The sequence below is a fragment of the Colletotrichum higginsianum genome, assembly GCF_001672515.1.
Source record: "Colletotrichum higginsianum IMI 349063 chromosome 7 map unlocalized unitig_7, whole genome shotgun sequence".
Lineage (NCBI taxonomy): Eukaryota > Fungi > Ascomycota > Sordariomycetes > Glomerellales > Glomerellaceae > Colletotrichum > Colletotrichum higginsianum.
In genome coordinates this window covers 798,235-818,834 of record NW_017263917.1, presented here as the reverse complement: position 1 = coordinate 818,834, position 20,600 = coordinate 798,235, and the positions used below count along the sequence as shown (strand labels likewise).

The 20,600-nt window shown below is 56.5% G+C and overlaps 4 protein-coding genes across 4 annotated transcripts; 3 read left to right on the top strand and 1 right to left on the bottom strand.

Annotated features, from left to right (window-relative positions):
* Positions 1-1,080: 1,080 nt before the first annotated feature.
* CH63R_09963 (ph domain-containing protein) lies at positions 1,081-4,108 on the top strand (the record flags this gene model as incomplete). Its single annotated transcript, XM_018304937.1, has 2 exons — positions 1,081-1,595; positions 1,663-4,108. The coding sequence occupies 2 exons, from the start codon at positions 1,081-1,083 to the stop codon at positions 4,106-4,108; spliced, it is 2,961 nt and encodes a 986-aa protein (XP_018154361.1).
* A 1,544-nt stretch (positions 4,109-5,652) lies between these two features.
* On the bottom strand, positions 5,653-11,573 carry CH63R_09962 (PH domain-containing protein; the record flags this gene model as incomplete). The annotated part of the gene is made up of 3 exons (XM_018304936.1): positions 5,653-5,789; positions 5,847-11,064; positions 11,118-11,573. 3 exons carry the CDS (start codon positions 11,571-11,573, stop codon positions 5,653-5,655), a joined length of 5,811 nt encoding a protein of 1,936 aa, XP_018154360.1.
* Positions 11,574-15,740: 4,167 nt separating this feature from the next.
* On the top strand, positions 15,741-16,757 carry CH63R_09961 (Autophagy-related protein 3; the record flags this gene model as incomplete). The annotated part of the gene is made up of 1 exon (XM_018304935.1): positions 15,741-16,757. One exon carries the CDS (start codon positions 15,741-15,743, stop codon positions 16,755-16,757), a length of 1,017 nt encoding a protein of 338 aa, XP_018154359.1.
* A 2,673-nt stretch (positions 16,758-19,430) lies between these two features.
* On the top strand, positions 19,431-20,600 carry CH63R_09960 (Autophagy-related protein 3; the record flags this gene model as incomplete). Its single annotated transcript, XM_018304934.1, has 3 exons — positions 19,431-19,951; positions 20,019-20,487; positions 20,547-20,600. 3 exons carry the CDS (start codon positions 19,431-19,433, stop codon positions 20,598-20,600), a joined length of 1,044 nt encoding a protein of 347 aa, XP_018154358.1.

Genomic DNA, 20,600 nt, shown 5'->3' with positions numbered 1-20,600 from the left:
ATTTAACGCGACACAATTCCGTCCGATTGTGTTTGTTGGTGTCGGCGCTATCAGACGCACCGACGACAACTTGAACAGAAGTGAGCTCTAATGAGAAAGTCTCAGTGAAATGAGTGCAGTGACCGTAGTGACCTCATACATGTGCACATTATCAGCGGTCGCTAGGGGTTCCCCCGTCTCATTCGTCTCTCGCGGGGTAGAAAAGGTCAAATGCAGGGATGTTCATTACCGACACGGCCGGTTCTTGCGCCAAGACGCCAACCAGTCCGAATCGCCTCGAGTGAGATTGAGTGGAGGGAACAGCGGTCTGCGGGTCATCCGGCACCTTTGGGGCACTTTTTGGAGACTGTATGATTAGGTACTTTATCAGCCTGTGGAGAATGGCGCTATTGATGATGTCTTCCCCCCCCACACAAGCAACTGGCACCATGCACATACCCTCAGTAACACTAAGGCCACATCATAGTTCAGCTCTACAGCGCCCCGAAAGCTTGCCACTTTTCAGTGCTCTGAACCGCCTGCACTACCTAGGCTGCAAGGTAGGTATTTGCTCTAAGTCCTCTCGCCTGTTGCGGACAGCTGTCATAAGGCTCGAACCGCCCTCACATGACGGCGTATGAGCAGCCCATTGGACTGAGCCTGCCTGACCCCCCTAAAAGGTTACAAAGTGACTTTCTGCTTGTCTTGGCCGAATCTACCCACATTCATCCATCTTCGATCAAGAATCGGGGCCGAGACCAGAGCTCGCGCATTTCCCATCCACCATCCACGCACACTTGCAAAAGTGTAAGAAAAGCAACAAAGACACCGTTTGTTTCTGCTCCTCAAACCAAAGAAGAGCTTCCCTCCCTCACTACACCACCACCACCACCACCACCACCACCACCACGCATACCGAACAACCCGACTCGGACGTCCTTCTCATCAATCTTCCTACATAGCAACGCCTAAGCGCCGATGCTCCCGCCAAATTTCCTCGCCCTTCTGCTACCTATCCGCTAGTAGCACTGCACCGGTGCCGCGCGAGATCGAGATAGTGAGGGAAGGGAAGGGAGTCCGAACACTTCCTGGTGAAGCGCCATGGGGGGTTGGACGGCTTTCCTCTTTACCTACCTCTTGGGAGGCTTGACCTTCTTGCCCTTGGTCATCTTGGTTGCCCTCATCCACGCCTATTTGACCCTCCCCTACCGACATGATGCCAATACGACCCGTGACGTTGCCGACGTCGTCGACGACAGCCCGGGCTTCATCATCCAGCCCGGCGACGACCTTACGGGCCTCGAGGCGGTGAAAGCTTCGACCAAGGACGACACGCCGACGAGTACGACAACGAAGCGCTCCGCCCAGGATAATGACGTCGCCGCCGGCTACTTCGCCGTTTGCAGAGAGTACACTCCCATGGGCATCAACGCGAAGCCCATTGAGCGAGCCACCCCGACTGGCTCTACCACCGTCGCCCCGCCGAGCCAGAGCGTCTATCAGACCATGTACAAGAGCATCTTCGAGCGTAAGCCAATCCCGGGACCCTTGGATAACAGAAACGGCCTAAGCCAGCGTCCCAAGAATGCCGGTAACGTCTTCTACGTCGTTTTGAGGTATGCGTCTTCCGACCCGCCCATTCAGTCCGACATTCCCTGATCATTTTTGCTAACACACCTACAGGCATGGCCACCTGATGCTCTTTGACGACGACGAACAGCTCGAAGTCCGACATGTGGTCTCGCTCCTACACCACGACATCAGTATATACTCCGGTGGGGATGTAACGCCTGAAGGCGAGCTGTACATCAAGAGGAATGCGTTGTGTCTGTCGCGGAGGACAGACGAGCCCGAAGTCGGCCCGGACAGCCGCTTATCCAAGCCGTTTTACCTCTTCTCGGAAAACTGCTCGGCCAAGGAGGATTTCTACTTTGCCATGCTCCGGAACCAGGAGCAGAACTTCAGCGCCGAGAGGAAAGCCCCCAGGCCGAAGCAGTTTGAGGTTAAAAACATCATTGCGCTGGTCCAGAAGCTGCACTCGTCAGAGGAGCATCTGTCCACGAGATGGTTAAATGCCATGATTGGTCGAGTGTTTCTAGGGATCTACAAGACCACGGACCTGGAGCACTTTATCCGCGAGAAGCTGACCAAAAAGATTGCCCGTGTGAAGCGGCCGTCTTTCCTTACCAACATCGCCATTCGCGGAATCGACACCGGCGAGTCCGCACCTATCATCACGAATCCACGCCACAAGGACTTGAATGTGGAAGGCGAATGCGTCATGGAGGCCGATTTTCGGTACACGGGCAACTTTCGCATTGAAGTGGCTGCTACGGCTCGCATCGACCTCGGAGCGCGCTTCAAGGTGCGCGAGGTCGATCTCGTGCTTGCCGTCGTCCTGAAGAAGCTCGAGGGCCACATGCTGTTCAAGATCAAACCCCCGCCGAGCAACAGAGTATGGCTCTCTTTCCAGAGCATGCCAAAAATGGAGATGACGATCGAGCCGATTGTTAGCGCTAGACAGATCACGTACACGATTATTTTACGACAAATCGAAAACAGGATCAAGGAGGTTATTGCCGAGACGTTAGTGCAACCGTTTTGGGACGACATGCCGTTCTTCAACACAGAACACAAGAAGTGGCGGGGCGGCATTTGGGAGGACGACGATGCCGTCGTTGGTTCCCGTAGCGCGGAGACCAATGTTGCAGGAGACGGCGATGTGGAAGGTGTCGATCGTCTGGACGAGACGGGAGACTTGCAAAGTGACATGAGACCATTCGAGAAGAGCCACAGCATGCCAATAATCGAGAACTCCCAACCCGCCGGCTTATTCGGCAGGAAGATTCAGGGCAAGGGACCGAACAGTACCCTCAACGGCTCTTCAACGAGCGTCGACGCCATGGGCTCCCCGTCGTCAACGGCGTCAGCGACATCCGTCCCTAAGCCGTTCAGATCGCCGTCGCTCTCAAGTCCCGCGAATCCCGTGGTTGGCACTGACGTAGCTCACGCGGACGTATTCAAACCCTCGTCTTCGCCGCCTGATCATGCTTCGAGCATGATGGCGGCACTGTCAGCAAGGTCGACGCCGGCGACGGCTGTCTCTGAGGCACCAGCCAGGCCTGCGCCCGTCGCCAAAGCTCCAAGCCAATCTTCCGCGTCCTCCTCACACGAAGCGACGGATAACGAGCACGAGGCAGATCGCACGCCGATGGCCAAGGGACGACGAAGCACGACCTCGTCGGCCGAGTCTATGCGCATACTTGAGTCCACGGACCCGAGCTCGCCAACGTCGTCCTCAAGAGCCTCTGTCAAGAGTGCTACAGGGTCCATTTCCAAGGGACTTTTTCGACGAGAGAACACGGGGAGCACGAACTCGACCACGCCGACAAACGGCGAGACGAAACGCACCACCCTGTCGGCTGTAGCGAACGCCGCGGTCACGGCCAGGCAATGGGGCTGGAACGCAATTCAGAAACACAAGGACGCCAAGAACGGCAACGGGGCGGAACAGAATGCCCCGCTGGATCTGAACCAACCGATGGGGAGAGGCCGACCCTTACCGCCGCCCGGCACGCCGCTCCCACCACCCGAGAGGGGATCCAAAGTCACGACGATCCCCGTGCCGAAGCGGAAGCCCATACCCCCGCCTAACCTGGTCGAACGCCCGCAGTCAAACGCATCGTCGGAGAGCAGACCTGAGCGCCGGCCTGTGCCACCGCCGCCGTTGCCGTCGCGCCGCCACATCGACACGCACAAGAACGTAGACGAAGGTGGCGGTGAGAGCTTGCTGGTCGTGGAGGCGCCGCTTGACTCGGAGCCGTCGACGCCGATGGACGAGAACATGCCCCCGCCGACGTATGTCCAGCCGTGGGCCGAGGACGCGTCTGATAACGAGGAAATTGCGGAAGCGTTGCAGACGCGAAACCACAGAGAAGATGAGAAGGGAGTGGAGAGGAACAGGATGCCCCCGCCCCTCCCGCGCCGCCGTGGGAAGCATGAAGAGGAGCGGCCTGTTGAGGCCGTCCCTACGAACATGGTGAATGACGATGATGATTACTCTGCGTGGATCGACGATGCGCAGGACGATTTGGTTGGCGGCGGGAGGGGCAGCGTGGAGGTGAAGTGATGTCACTTTTGTCAGCGTCTCTTTAATTGATGGAGTCTGGAATAAGGTCCCGGCTGGGGTGGGATGGGTTTGGGCGGCCGACGGACGGTGTTCGGAGTGAAATATTTAGGATACCAACACACATAAGCATACACATACACACGCACCATTCGATGTAGGTGGACCATCCTCGGAGGTGTGTCTAGCCCACGCTTTTTGCTTCCAACTCTATTATCCAGACCCGTTAGTCTAGGTTCAGATCGCCGGACGCAGCCCCCCGTCTTGCCCAAGGAAAGCCGTCGAGCCCCGCATCGCAACCGGCTCACCCGGGTCTCGACGGCGCCGGGGCGTGGGCCGGATGATTGCGGAACGAGGGTGAGAGCGGACTTTGGGAAGGGATAACCTCAGCCGTCTTCGTCGGACTTGTATCGGTGACGGTCCGGGCCCCGAACAAGCAAACCCCTGCATTCGAGCATAGGGATCAGGGTGGCTACTCATTTCGGTTTGCCGGGGAACTAAGCCGGTCACAACGACTTCCCGTCCTCCCCTTACTTTTTCAATCATCGACGGCGTCGAGGCTTAGATAGGGATGTTCATCGGTTTCCAAATCACATGCGACGATGGCGGACACATTACAAAATGTCAGGGCAGAGAGGCAACTATGCATTACATCTACAGAGTGTCCCAACTCCTCAAAGTAATCCGACAAACCTTCCAGATCCGTCGATCTCCCTTCCCCAATTCCGTGGGTAGGAGAGAGAAGAGTCGAGAGGGTCCGTTTGCCCTGATGGTACGAACATAAAGAAAGAGGGTTGTTGAAAAGAGAGTACATAGAAAAAGCAGGCTGTTTTTGGTGTGTGGTCTGTTGTGCCAACAGAAAAATCCACTTCGTAGAGCCGGGCAATATTAGAAGACAACCCGCAGAGGGAGAAGACAAAACTTGACTCCAATCGCATATCGCAACTGGGTAGCAGTAGTACATCGCTGTGTTTTCTTCCTATCGTTCCTCCCCGTTCCTTGTCCTGTATAAATTTTATTGCCGCGGCCATGGTGTAAGTCTTGTAAACAATAGTCTTGCTGATTAACAACCCCGAGCATACGATGACTGGCTGCTCCCGGTATCAAAACAAAAAAAAAAGCGGCGCAAAAAGCATGCTTAGCAAGCATCCAGGTAATGTCTGACAAGTAAGCAGTTGGTCAGTGCGTAGTGGTTATGGTCGAGACAAGCAAGTCGCGTAGAGAAATGAGTTTTTCTTTCTGGGTCGTGAGGACGCAAGGGTCCTAGATGCAGTCGTGATTGAGATTAGGTCCGAAACGGAAAGAAAAGGGGCCTGGGTTCTCGCGACGCAGGGCATCCTAGGCAAAGACGACAAAGAGATGGTTGTCATAGACGTCGTGATCCGTTGCGTGAGAGCGAATTGATCATGAGGGGAGGGTTTGGCTTTCCCATGAGGCCAACTTTGGTGTAGCGAGTGGATTGCAAGTACTTCAATGGTTTATATTACTTTTCAGACTGCTCAACAGCCACCAGTAGATGTCGTTGGGCATGCATATTAAACGGCAGCTTATGCTCGCGCCTTCAACGTGCTCAACGGTGTGGCCGTGGAAGGCCCAGAGTGAGAGTTGGAGTGAGAGTGGGAATGGGACGCAGAGGGCCGACCTCGCTTAGAGTGGTGGTGAAGGGTACCGACATCGTGCTTGCCTGTGCCATCGTCATTAGCATGTCTTTCTCCCAAGCAATGGCCATGTTTTAACTCACCATCGCAGCAAGCGCGCACGTTTTCGAGTCGGTCGGCGTCCCGGTCCTGTCTCTCGATAATCTCCCGTAGGTCTTCAGCGCTGTCATGCACCTCGCTTGCTTCGTAAATGCTGGGGCTCGCGGTAGCCGCGGAACGGCTTCTGAGGCTCGAAAAGGTCCCAAAGTAGCCACTAATCCTACCCAGCGTGCCGATAGCAGGTCTCTGGGCCTGAGCGTGGTGGTTGTTCGGAGTCAGCGTGGGCATGTTCATCGACATGTCGATTGCCGGAGACTGATTACGGGTGGTCCGCGAGTTGTAGGACGACAGGGATGGCGGTGGTCTCTGACGAGCCGTCGAGTTGGTACGGCGGCCAAACTGAGGGTTGAACTCGTCCACATCGGCCTGTGTAATGTGTCCGGCCATCTCTTCGACATCTGACTGACCCTCGTTGGCCGTGCGAAGTAAGAGGTACGACAAGGCGTTGAACCATGTCTCGTGGCGCTGGCCAGTCGTGCAGGTAAATTTGATGGTTCTGCCGGGCGAGATGACAATCAAGCTTTTGCGGTGGAGGCCGGGCGGCATCGGGTTGTCGTCGGTGACCACACGTACGGCCTCGATGGGCACACTCTTGCCGCGAAGTTCAGACCGGCCAGCCGTCGCCGGGTCACGATCGCTCCAGTACAGAGTTCGAGTGTAGGGATGGACCCAGAAGTAGCGTCTGTGTCGGTAATCGGAGATCTCTCCTCGGCCTGCCTTGCGAGTGTACTTCCACAGGTATTCTCCGATCATGGTCTGCGTAATGGCCTGGATCATGCGAGGGTCGGTGTTAGGGCCGAAGCCGGTCGCCGCAGCCAGCTCAGCCTGGGGGTTGAACCGATGGTCGATCTCAGAGACGAACGAAGACACCGAGGAGTGTCTGCTCATAGTCGACAGCTTAGTCGGTGAGTGGACCTCAACAGTGGTATGAGGTGCACCAGCTCGGGAAACACGAACAGTGGGCGTAGCCTTTGTCGACGTAGAAATGGACAGAGGCGACTGCGGCCTCGCGTCGTTGGGAGTCTGGGGCCGCTGGCTCCTCATCGCCGAGGCGGGCCACAAGGGAGGGCCCATGACCGCGCTTCCGTGGGAAGACCCACTTCTCGCAGCTTCGATGGCCTCCTTGTGGTTGGAGGGCAGAGGAGGCAGCGGCTGGGCGGGCGCAAGGTTGCTGTTGGCACTTCCAGGTCGCTTAAATGCCGCGTCCATCTTGTTCTCGGTGGAGAAGCTACTGAGACTGTCGTGAGACGGGCGGCGGATTCGAACGGTGCCCGGTGTGCTCGGGGTTCCGAAGCTCGACAGTGACTTGTCGGAGGTGGCCTTGGTCTTTACGAGCAACATTTCGTCGATAGCTTCAGCAGTCAGAGAAGTCTGAGCTCCAGAGTCGGACATGGTACCCATTGGCTTGCGCGCCGTTCTACCGTTGCCATTGGTGTTGCTTGATATCTCCTTGAACGGCCGCTGGGACTCGGGAGTCTCGGACAGCCTGCTCTCACTGGGCGATTGCCTGGTATCGTCTTCCGCGATGATGGGGCTGTCGGAGGTCTTGTTCTTTCCCCGACCAAGAGCAGAGTTCATCAGCGCAGTCTTGGGCGGCGTCCTTGGTGTATCCTTCTCATCAAAACGAGACTCCATGTCGCGGGGGAGGATGAAGGCGTCCCGCTTCGGGCTTCTAGGCGAGATGGGTTGCGTCTCAATCGATTCGATGGTAGAGAAAGCAAAGTTGTGCTTGGGTGCCACAGTTTCCGGCGCAACAACGGGCTCTACGTGCTGAGAAAGGACGGCCGAGAAGTCCAAGGCGGGAAGAGGGACGGCACGAGGCTCCACATGCTCAGAGTGGATGTCGGAGTACGCAAGAACTGCAGGAGTAGGTTCGGGTGTCTCAGGCTCCGCCTTGGGCTCAATGTCCTCGGACGAGATAGAGGAGAGGCTGAGGGCGGGGGGCGCCGGCGCCGGTACATCCGGCTCTGCGAGAGGCTCAATGTCTGCGAACGAGATCGAAGACACGGTAAGGACCGGCGCTGGCTCAGCCTTGGGTTCGATATCCTCAGAGGAGATTGGCGTAAGGCTGAGGACAGGCAATGGAACAACCACTTCGGGCTCGGCCTTCGGCTCAATGTTCTCGGCAGCAATCAGCGAAAATGAAAGGGTTGGCACCTCCGGAATGATCTCGGGCTCGGCCTTGGGCTCAACACCCTCCGCCACAATGGACGACAGGCTGAGGGCAGGAGGGAGGACCTCTGGTTCGGCTCTTGGCTCGAGGTTGTGAGAGTGAAGCGCTGAGAGACTGAGGACAGGCGCGGCAGGGGTGACAACCTCGGGCTCGGCCACGGGTTCGACGTGTTCCGTAGCGATCGCTGAAAGGCTGAGGACGGGTGTAATGACAGGAACCTCTGCCTCCTCTCTCGGCTCCACATTCTCAGACGCGATCCAAGATAGGGTAAGGGTCGGCGCCGGCACGGGTGCTGCCACCGGGATAGGAGCAGGCACAAGTGCGAGAGCTTGGGACTCTTCGGGGTCTTCCTTGGGCTCGATGTTTTCAGACACCAAAGCTGACAAAGTAAGATCGGGCACCAGGGGCACGGTCTCAGGCTCAACAACCGGCTCAAGATTGTGCGAGTGCAACGCCGACAATGTGAGCGTCGGCGGAGGTGTCTCGGGCTCAGCCACGGGCTCCAGGTTGTGAGCGTGCAGGGCAGAGAGACTAAGGGTCAGAGGCGGCATTGCAGGCTCGGCCACAGGCTCAAGGTCGCGAGAGTGCAAGGCCGACAAGGTGAGCGTCGGCAGGGGTGTCTCGGGCACGGCCACGGGCTCAAGGTTGTGGGCATGAAGGGCCGACAGGGTGAGGACGGGAGGTGGCACCTCTGGCTCGGCCAGCGGCTCAATCGTCTCTGACAAGTACGTTGAAATGCTCAACGTCGGAGGCGGCACTTCGGGCTCGGCCTTTGGCTCGACATTCTCCGAGACAAGAGGCGTGAAAGCCAGGACGGGTGTTGGCGGCACAATCTTAGGCTCCGCCTTCGGCTCGACAACCTCAGAGACCAGAGATGTCAAGGAGAGCTCTGGCGGTGGGGGGAGAGGCGTTTCGGGCTCGATAACGGGCTCAATGTCCTGAGCATCGATCGAGGACAGGGTGAGCTCAGGCGATGGCGGCAGGATGTAGTGATTGGGGGTGAATGGTGGCATCGGGAACTGTGCCAGCTTCGCATCCATGTCCACGTCGTACTGAGCGCCCGCGTCGCTGTAAGAAAGTGTCGACAGTGGACGGGAACGGATTCCGGTGGTTTCATCAGACGACAACTGGCGTGAGAGTTGCTGGGCGGCCAGCATGGATCCCATCGACACGCTCCTTTCTTCATGAACCACACTGGCCGGCGAGAGGGGAGGCGATTCGGTCATGGGCTCCGTCATCATACCACTGTCGACCATCGCGGGCTTGGAAGCTGCGGCCCTCTTGACGGGGTCTGTCATGCTTCCGCTGTCAGCCATGTCATGGGACAATGCGGGGACGGAAGATGCAGAGGCTGCGGTCATATCCGTAGAGTCACCAGTGGCGGATCTTGAGCGATTGGGGGTTCCCTCGACAGACTCAGCGTCGCTGGTCTCGAGGTCGGCAAGCTCTGCAAACAAGCTCTGGCCACCGGGCTGTGGTGTTCCTACAGCGCTACCCGTGGCGGCACTGGCAGGGCTACCCTGGAAGCTCGGGTCCTCGCTCAGCTGTCTCGACCGGCGGTTCATGATTCCTCGCGACATCTTGACGCGCATGCGTTGGTGTGAGTGTTGAGATGTCGGCGTCCTGTACTCGACGTATTCTTCCTCTTCGTCGGCCGATGTTGAAGCAGTGCTGTCGTATGAATTGCGGCCGCCGGTCATGGCAAGGACCTGAGGCCGCAGCTCGCGACCCTTAGACGGGCTTTCGGTCTCAGTCTCGGTGTCGTCGCCGGAGAAGTCCTCGATGCCGGTCTGGAAGTCCTCTGTCTCCGTTCCACGCTCATTGGCCGTCTCAAAGGCAGCATCGCTGGTCTCGTTGGCCGTCTCAAATTGATCGCTGACGTCGGTGAATTGAGGTCTGTAGGAGCTGCCAGGTCGGCTATTCGGTCTGCGGATGGTCGAGTTCGAGCGGACAGTGGGGGAAGTCCTGGGGCTACCAATTTCCGTTGCCTCTTCCCAGTCTGGGTCGTCCTGGTAAACCTCGTTTCTGCTGCTTCGGTGACCACCAAGCAGGCCGCGGGAGGGCTTCTTGAACTCCCTCGACTCCACCTTGCGGTTGCGACGGGCAGGAACAGGCGCAGCATCGGTACGCAGCTTCTCCAGTTCATCACGCGTGTCCTGGAGCAGTCGCTTAAGCTCGAGCTTCTCGGTCTTCTCGCGGTGGATAACGGTCTTTTGGCTCTGGATCGTTCGCTGGGCGTGCAGTAGAGAGCTCTTGAGCGTCTCGGATTCTAGCATGGCATGGCGAGGAGTGCCTTTGATGGGCGAGGGCGGGGGAGAGTGCTCGGGGGTGAAGCCGTCAGTCGCAGCCTCAAGGTCCTCGTCGCTAACACCGCGGACAAAGTCGCGATCAGACAAACGGCCGCGCTGGACCGAAATGGCCTTGGCGAGCTCCGTGTTTTGGCTCATCAGGTCGTCAACCTTGCGCCGCAAAGCATTCCTCTCGGTTTCGGCCGAGGCGGCATTTCGCTTAGAAGTGGTCAAGTCCAGGTCAAGATGCTTCACTGCACGCTCATGCTCCTCGGCGAGCTTAGCAAGCGAGACCTTAGCTTCGTCAAGCTCCTTCTGCGCCGAGTTCTTCTCGGCCTGGAGGACGTTCAGGCTCTGCGACAACTTCTTCTCTCGGTCTGCAGCATCCTTCTGCGCAGCAATCAAGTCATGAACCTGAGTCTCGAGGTTCCAGTTCTCATCCTTGTATCTGTTTTCGCTCTCGTCCAGGGTTTTCACGCGCTGCTGGAAGTTCTCATTCTCGATTTCCAGCCTGGACTTGTCGACCTTGATGTCGCGCAATTCCTCGTCCTTCTCGGAGAGGAGTGATTGAAGGTTGCGGACCTGGGCGATGAGGGAAGTGCTGATTTCGGCAGCGAACTCAATGTCATGAATGCGGTTGGCGGGCTGGTTTCTCACTTTGCGGTTCGGGATATTGAGCTTGGAAGGCGATCCAGTGGCCTGGACCTCGAGCTTCTCGAACTTTGAGGGGCTGACGGAGCGCTGCGTTTCGCAGGTTAGAAGTGAACTTGCGCCGGACGGATGCGCAGACTTACTCTTCCTATCCTTCCGTCGGGCACGTAGGGTGAGCCCCCTGCAGCTTCATTGCTGGGGACCCTCTGCTTGGGCAAGAAGGCCCTGGCGGTCTCTCGGGCAACATCTTGGTACTCCTTCTCGATATCGGCGAGTTTGGCGCGCAGTTCAGGTGCTAGTTCCCCTTCTGCTTCATGCTCTTCTACCTCCTTCAATCGCTCTGCGAGTTCCTTGCGCTGCTGCACAAGGGCAGTTCCCAGCTTTCCGGCTTCGTCGAGGCGTCGTTCGGTGTCGGCGATGTGTGCCTGCAATGCGCGCTTGGCCTGGCCTGGTGATGAACCAGCGCCGAGTGCGAAGGATTGGTTGTCGAAGCTAGAGTAGCGTTGGTGGGCGGGGCCAGGCGGCGAGACGAAGGGGTCGGTCGCATCCGCAGAAGCGGGCGGCAAATGGGGCTTGTCGACGGCGAGTGAGGTAGCCATGTTGATGGGGAAGAATGGGGGATGCCGCCGTCAGATACGTTGTGGCGACATCCAGTGCGAGTATCCGCGGTGCGTCGTGTGATGGGTGTCAGTCGCTGATGCGGAATTAGTCGACAGACTGTGGTCGCGATTGTTGGTCGAGTCGAACAAACAGCTAAGTAGGTACTGCTGGAAGCCACCGGGAGGTATGTCTTAGGCGTGGGGCGTACAGAGCCGGCTGCCCGTCTGCAGAAGGTGTGAGAGAAAAGCGAAGGGGAGAAGAACGGGAAGAGAATAAAAAAGAAGAACGGAGAGATGGGGATTGAGAAGGTTGTCGTCGTCGTCGAGTTGGTCGGAAAGGTGTCGAAAGAGGGACGAAGAAGGCGGAAAAGAGGGAACGGGGGTGGTGGTAGTGGTGGTTGTGTGATGTTTTTTGTTGACTTTGTTGTTTGTTTCCCCTCCACAGCGGAAGACGAGAGGTGTGTTGTTGACTGGAATGCGGTCCCCAGTGGTTCCTTCCTGGTCTGCAGGCGCAGGCACAGGCGCAGGAGCAGGTGCAGGACGACGAATGCAGTGATCGGTGCGGCTGTCCCTACAAGGAGGAGAAAAATGGGCCGGGTCGAGGTTTACGCGACCAGCGGAAGCGCAGAGACCAGGCAGTGCCTGTCGGCTTTGTTGTTTTACCTTGCACTACCTTGCCCAGGTAGTGTACACTTGAGGGATGAGGCCAGGAAAAGGATGGGACGGGGGCGGCGGTGGGATGACGAGCTAGTTGCGCCTGCGCCTTGTTTTCGGGCCTAAGTTGAGTTGCTGCTTGGCTTGCTGCGCTAGAACTTCAGGTTGGCGCTGTACTCTCTCTCACTTTGGTCTCTCTACTTATTTGTTCCCCGGCCGTTTGGTTTTGGCCATGTCCCCCCTCCACGTGCAAAGAAACACACAGACACTTACGTGTTGTTGGGTGAGCTGAAGAAGATCCGGACGATGGAACCTTAAAAGGGTCGGTGCTTGGAAAATGCAACAAGCCCCGGGATCGGATGGTGGTCGGAGTCGGTGTCGATCGGGTGAGAGACAATGAGGAATAAACGGCGGGTAATAAGACAATGATATTATTAGGTAGGGAGGGAAAGGTCTGCCGTTTCCCGGGAGTCTCGGCGCGCGGGCGAACTATGCCAGGGGACGAAAAAGCAAATGAGCTGGCGTGTTCGGGGAGAGCAGAGGTCTTGGATGAGGATATTCTGCAGTCGCTTACGGGCGGGCGCTGCGTGATACGAAACGGCGCGCGGCAGCGGTGTACAGTGAGTGAGAGCAGCCTTTGGGGTAACCCCTCTCTAGCTTTACGTTAGCTCCAAGCTGCTGGTGGTGGTGGTGGTGGTGGTGGTGTAGTATTCGCAAAGGTCGCGCGCGAGCCGATCGGTCGGGAAGGCAATTTGACGTATGGTAGTCCGAGGCCGAGATAGCGGCGGTGGTGGCGGAGACACACTCACGAGCGCCAGCAGAGTCGGGCGCGATTTGCAGAATGATGGGGAGGCAAGAAGAAAAAAAAATATCAAGAGTAAACAACAAGAAAGGTACGTCGTAGTGAGGGAATGAGGTTGGGTGAGTTACAGGTATGATACCTGCAACAACGTTATGCTGGTGTAGGGAAGGTGGGAGTAAAAGCGAATGCCAGGAAGAAGAAAAGGTGGTAAATTAGGTGGTAAAAGAGGTAGAATAAAATAAAAAAGCAGGCAGAAAAGCCCAAAAGTCCTAGTCCAGCACAGTGAGAAAGAAGAAAGGAAACCCTCAGGTACGAGAGATTGTTACGTCTTCAGACAAAGGTGTTTCTTTCCTTGTTTTCTCACGCAGCTTTGCCAGTCTTCTCCAGGCTTCTCTTTCCGGGGGTCCTCCAACCAAGGGAGTACTCGAAGTCGCGAGATGCACAACAACGATTTGAATGTCTAGTTGGTGACGCGCCGGTGAGGAAGCAGACGGAGGGACGAAAAAGACGACGGTCGGCGGGTGTCGGCGTCGGCAGGAGAAGTAGACGGACGGGGACACGCGACGAGGGGAAGGAGATTCAAAAGGAGGGAGGGGAGGAGGGGATGGGATGGGAAGTGATGAGGGAGAGAAGAGAGACGTGGAAGGGGTTAGTAATTAATTTGGTAGACGAGAAGAGGGACCGCCGCGAGCGAAAAGAGAGAAAGTGGGAAAGAGGGAGGGTCCCTCTCTTGAGAATCTCTTCTCGTTGCGTTCCTTGCAAGTTGTGTCGTTCCTCTCCAGGCACGAGAGGAGGCACGTTCACATCTCTGCGGATAATACTCTGTAGAGACAGCCAGACAGGTATGTACCTCCGTTGAATGTGTTAGGTACCTTCTGTACATAGTAGAACTGGGCCAGGACCCAGGGCTGATGCCAGGTCTCAACGCCCCCCTGGGGTTCCACCGTGGAGTAGGCCAGTTGGCAAGATGCCTGCGCCTGTGCCTGCGCCTGCGACTGTGCAACTGCACAACTTCGGGTACCTTGCAGTTGGTGTGTGTACGTACAGATAGACACTGGGGAGTGTGCTATGTGTGCTCTGTGCTGGTATTGTACAACTCGAATGCCATTTGGGCGTGAGACTGACTGACGTCTGGTGTGGATCCTCATCCATCTCGACGACACGGCACACACAAGGCCAAAGCAACTCAGGAAAGCCACCTCCTTCCTCGACTGGTGATTTCTTCTCAATCAACTTGCAAGCCCGCCATGGTTTGACCAACTGTTCAGATAACCCAGGCGGTCGCCATCATCGCCATCATCGCCGGCTGAGCGCTGTAGACAGCCTCCAATCTCAACGTGCCTTAGCGGAGGCCACCGGGGCTCGTCCATCGAGGTGCTGCGAAAACCCCCATGACGACAAATGCAGGGCTGAGGGATGGGGAAGTCGGGAGTCAGCTTCAACAGTTTGATGTGCGTTGCAGTCCGCATGCAGAGGTACCGACTGTATCCCGTTCGTACTCCGTAGGTACGCACAGCTCTGCTGCTGCTGCATGCAGACGACAAACTGTGTGCCCTCAGCAGAAGACATCGGCCTCTCCGTGTTTAAGTGGCTTCATGCACCATCGAGGGGGCGGCGGCTCTGTGGACGGTTCTTTCGTCCAATGCTGTTACGTCCCTCAGCCAGAGAGAGACGAGACAAGACACTTTCAGGCATGTTGCTTTCGTGTCCGGAAGCGTAGCCAATCCGAATGGCCTATTTCAACAACACGGCCGCATTCTCAGACTCCCATCACCGCACCTCACCGCACACTCAGCTTTCCGTTCCCTTCTCCAAAGGGACGGAACTGGCAACCAGTCCCCTCCCCACGATCATCCCCCAAGACGCGCCCCAGCTTGCCCGCTCCCTCATGCAAGCAATCCGTCGTACCGCGTCCCGCGTCGCAGGGCATCGCGACAACAAACCAGGCGCCGCCCACTCATTGTCGCTCGCTTGTGCTTCCTTCCCCGCCAATCCATACCGCCAGATCGCATCGCACCAAAACAAAACAAAACACGCGCCCGGGTCGTCTTCTAGGCTCTTTCAGGGTTCGACTTGTCCAGGCGCATAAAGCTGGCCAATCTTAGCTCGAGTCCACTGCGAACCAGCTCTAACCTGGCTGGGAAGCTCATCCCTGCAAACCGCTCCTCTTGTGACGCCCCTGTCAAGGTCGGATTCTATCCAATACATCCCTTGTCGTCGAGCCATCCATTCTTGAGTAGTCTCTGCGACTTCGTCGTGGTAGTTCTCCCACCCCCCATCATCCTGCTGCCATCTCTTGGAGAAACAGTGATGAAAGAAGTTTCACGGAGAGTCGTTATGGGTTAGGATAGGAATAGGGATTGGATACTACAAAGTAGCTAGGAGAAGGGTATGTACCTACTATAGTAGTCAGGGCCTTTCCTAGGTTCCTACCTAAATGGTGGTAGGCTCCGGCGCGGACCCGTACCTCTAAGGCTCCACCTGTCACCTGATTGAGATTGCCGACGTACTATTGGGTTCGCCCACTGCCAATGGCATAAGCCACTCGCTTTGTCATCATTGGTGTGGCTTGATCTGCCGCCTTCTAGAAGGGCATCCGAGATGCGATCGCCATAAGCTAAACAAGTGTCCAAGGATAACCCAAACCTCTTTCCAACTACGGATACCGACCGACCTACACGCGGCCGAGAAAAGAACGACATTCGCAAGCTATGGCCGACAGTGCGGCACCGCCAGCCGACGCCCCCGTCGCCGTCTTCAAGCGACGAGGCGCAAAGGGCAAAGCCAACCTCCGCAAGAGGCCCGCGACTCCGCCACCGGCCAACAGCGACTCCGACTCCGACTACTCCTCCTCTGAAGACGAGGCCGGCCAGCGGATCAAGAGGCGCAAGAAGAACACGGGCGCCATCACAGCCTCCTCCAAAGACCACGTCACGTCAAATAGAGACTTCTCTGCTACAGTCTACGCTGCCGATCGCAGCGTGCCCATAACCGACTCCAACGATGCCACGAAACAAAGTAACTGGTACGACGAGGACGGCAAGGAAGCGCTATCTTCTAGGAACCTTCTAGGCACCACACGCGCCACGCCAAAGGCGTCGCAGGCCCCCGACGGAACATACAAGGGCCTCGCGAATCAAACGTCCTTCGTCACCAGGAACCCAGACGCCCCCAATAGGACGGTCGGCCCCATCAAGGCGCCTACAAACATTAGGACCATTACAGTCACCGACTTCGCCCCCGATGTTTGTAAAGACTACAAAACCACCGGATTCTGTGGATTCGGCGACAACTGCAAGTATCTCCATGCTCGAGAGGACTACAAGCAAGGGTGGCAGCTCGACAAGGAGTGGGAGAACGTAACCAAAGGAAAGAAAAACATCGCGGGCACCGTCGTCGCCAGCGCCGACCGAACCACGGCCGATGTGGACGATGATGACGACGAGGAGGCCATGCTGGAGAACATACCCTTCGCGTGCATCATCTGCAAGGAGCCGTACAAGGCGCCCATCATCACGAGGTGCGGGCACTACTTCTGTGAGCCATGCGCGCTCAAGAGGTACCGAAAGGACCCAACATGTGCCGCATGCGGGTCGGGCACAAACGGCGTCTTCAACTCGGCGTCACGGTTGAAGAAGCTGCTGGAGCGGAAGAGGGAACGCGCGGCTAAGAGGCGGCAAGAGGCGATAGAGGCAGGCGAGGAAGTTAGCGACGAGGATGAGGAGTAGCAGGGCAACACAAAAGAAAGATACCAACCGCCCATCGCGACCGAATACAACATGTCCCTGGACACGTAGTCCAGGGCTGAAGGCCTCGTTGCTTGCTGCTGTGACTACGTTTGACTCTAATTGGAAAACTCTGCCGGCGAGTATTCGCCAGAAAGATGCCAGTCGGCTCTCTCGCCGCTTACCACTGATCACAGACCTTCGAAACGGTGCCTTTCCGTATTTATGTTTCGGCTTGCTGCATTTCCATTGCAAGGGGGTGGGGGTGAGGTGGGCTTCGCTGAGCAAACAAAAAACCAGTGCTTTCTGATATCAGCTCTGTATTAACGTCAAAACACATTTTGCGAACCAGGCTGCCCCCTTGGCTTCCCGTTAGGCTGCGTGTGAGGCGTTGACTTTCACTTCGGGACTAACAGGCAGCTTTGGCCAACATTGTCACAGGAACCAGCTGCTCATGTTTCCAGTATGCGTTTGGTCGAGATGATTGCTCGCATGGCGACAACATCAACAAATGCGAAGACCGTCTTGGCTTGGATGGATGCTTGTATGAGTAAATACAGCTTTTGTAAAATAAACGCCCAGCCGACATCGTACTTAATTCAATTACTTGAGCTCGGCGATGACGGAATACGGCCAACCAAAACAAAAGACGAATCACTATCTGGATACTATGCGGCCTTGAGTTGTTGCTGGGGGTCGAACCCCGATTTTTTCCATCTAACAACATTGAACCTCCACAGTTTCCTACTAGAAGCTCCATCGCTACCACTAGCATTTTATGAGGCCTTGAGTGTCAAGACCCTTGATATTCGCTATCTCTGGATCGCCAGCCTTTGTATCGTTCAGAGTGGGCATGGTCGACCACGCAGCTGCGGATTCAATCCAGTTCAACACTTCAGTGGCTTAAATCACCAACCTCTCAGTCATCGCGGGTGGGCTTTGTAAAAGCGGCTGCTCTCCCCACGTGGCCTTGGATTTGGCGACAGCGAGCCTTTTTTGAGCTACAACCAACTCGCAAATTCGTGCGAAACTAACCTGGAATATCTCACGAATTCGCGGCTTGATATTGTGGAAGAGCACACAAGCCGCCAACTGACATATCCTGAGTCATATAAGCTCACAGCGCTATCGGTAACAGCTAAACGAAGAGGTCAAGCAATGGAGGACGAACACGTTGCGAGCCATTTCCTGATATATATAGCAAGAGGGATTTGCTGGAGTATCAGCACGGTTGACAATACCAGGATCGACCGGATACATTTCGTTGCGAGGAGAAGGACCAGCACAGTGAACAAGTTTCCGACATGGAGCTGGGCCTCCATGGACCCCTCTGTGGGTTTCAAGTGGCGTTAATGGCTCGCAGAAGATACACTCAACGAGGAAATGCTCTTTTCTCCCTTATCTGTTCCTATGCCAAGCACGGAAGAAGGGAAATGTACCGAAGGGGACTGGAATCCTTGGCGATTCCGCAATTCAACGCAATCGGCATCGGAGGACGCCTCACGTACCAGAAAGTCGATTCGGACAGTAAGGCTCAGCGCTGCAAGGTCGACTTGAAGCTGGTCATGATGGACGGATGGATTGTGGATTCGCGGGGCCCGCCTTGTTCGGAAGGGTAGGTTCTGCTTCCTTTAGACTGCACAAGGGAGACACATGGGCGGGTGAATTCCCGAGGTTAGACTTGACACGGCGAAGCATTCTTTTGGTTTGAGATTCTTGAGACTCTGCTGAAAGTTCCCTAAAGGCTTTGCAATGCTGTCCAAAATGTACCCTGCTCCTACATTTTTGGGCTCGTGATTGGAACGAAGTGAGAATGCCGAACATGGACTTGCAGCGTGCCGTCTGTCCATACTGAATGTCCTCCACGGCGTCATCACGCAACTGGCCGATGATTTTGCCTTTCATTACCGTCACAAACAACAGTCTAGTCCAGTACCGTAGTGGATAGGCTTGAGATGGCGTCCTTCATCGGATGCAGTTATCGGATAATTGATAAGTTGACCAGCCAAGGAGGTAAGATCCTCACTAAACCAACAACCCGATTAGTGATTTTGAAATTAATAACGATGATTTATTAGTGATATTATATCATCTCATAACAGATGAGAACAAGATGAAGATCGTTTATGGACGTAAAATTGTTTCTCACCAGTAAAATGATGCGGTATCAACAACCCAGATAGAGAAGGAGAGTTGGATGGGGTGTGCTTGGTGCACAGGCCGCCTCCGCACCGTATTCCGTCACTCTGGAACCCCCAACGCAACGGGGCCGATAAGATAAGGCGCCTCCAAGCTTGGCAACCCAGGCAGGCGACAACCCCGCCACCATCTTCCCTGTCCAATCGTGAGACAACCCCGCCATCCATGTGATCGCCCGGAACAGCTGCCACAGCTTGACTCCCAGTCATCGACATCAGGCGGAACCTTTGTGGACTACATCATTCAGGGTGCCGGAGGAGGAGCGATCGTTCTTCTTTTACACCTAACTTACCTTAGCAAACACACACTTCGACCCTTCAGCCAGACAGACGCAGCTAGGAGCGACAGTATCACCACGAAGCAAAGAAACCTATCGTATACAGACCATCAACGACGTAGCAATACATCTACACCGACTTGCAGAGCCCACGCCTTTGCCTCTTGGACCTTGAATCTTGGACGTCTTCGCGACCAACCATGAATCTTCTCTACTCCACCGTGAACACCCTCCGCGATCGGTACACGCCCGTTTCGCACAAGTCAACCTTCCGCCAGACGGGCCAGATCACCCCCGAAGAGTTCGTTGCCGCCGGCGATTACCTCGTCTACAAGTTCCCGACCTGGTCTTGGGGCGATGCCGACTCGGAGAGCCGCCGCGTCAGCTACCTACCCACCGGGAAACAGTTCCTTGTCACGCGCAACGTCCCTTGCAACCGCCGGCTCGACGACGACTTCGCCGGTGACGCCGGCCACGAAGAGGCTCTCGTCGAGGGCAGCAAGAACTCTGCCGGTGGTGGTGACGATGACGAGGATGGCTGGCTGCGCACGGGCGGTCTAGCGAGCTCGCAACCGCTGAAGTTGAAGGAGGTGCGGACGGTGGACGATTCGGGAAACATTGGCGACAGAGAGGTTGTCGACGACGACGAGATTCCAGATATGGAGGACGAGGATGATGACGAGGCCATCATCCGCGACGCCGGAGACAGCGGAAAGAACAGGTACGCGATGCCCGCCACGCCGGAAAGATAAGGATGATGCGCGGTGCTAACTTTCCTTGCGACACAGCGGTCGCCGGACATACACCCTGTACATCATGTACTCGACCTACTACCGCACGCCGCGCCTCTACCTCTCGGGCTACTCGCCCAACAACCAGCCGCTACCGCCGCACGCCATGATGGACGACATCGTGGGCGACTACAAGGACAAGACGGTGACGCTCGAGGACTTCCCCTTCTTCGCCAACAACATTAAGATGGCCAGCGTGCACCCTTGCAAGCATGCGTCCGTCATGAAGACGCTGCTCGACCGTGCCGACGCCGCACTACGCATCCGCCGCGAGAAATTGCGCGCGGGACGCGCCGTTGGCGGGGACCAGGGCATGGAGGGTCTCGTCGACGAGCTGGGACGGCTCGACGTGCGCGACGCCCAGGCCGCCGCCGATAAGGACGAGTGGGAGGAGGTGGAGCAGAGCGAAGTCGACGAGCAGGAGGTCGCCATCCGGGTGGACCAGTACCTTGTCGTTTTTCTAAAGGTACGTTATTCTTCACATTGTGCGGTACCAAGCAGTGCGTGCTAACCAATAGCTTGCAGTTCATGGCTAGCGTGACTCCTGGTATCGAGCACGATTTCACGATGGGGGTATAA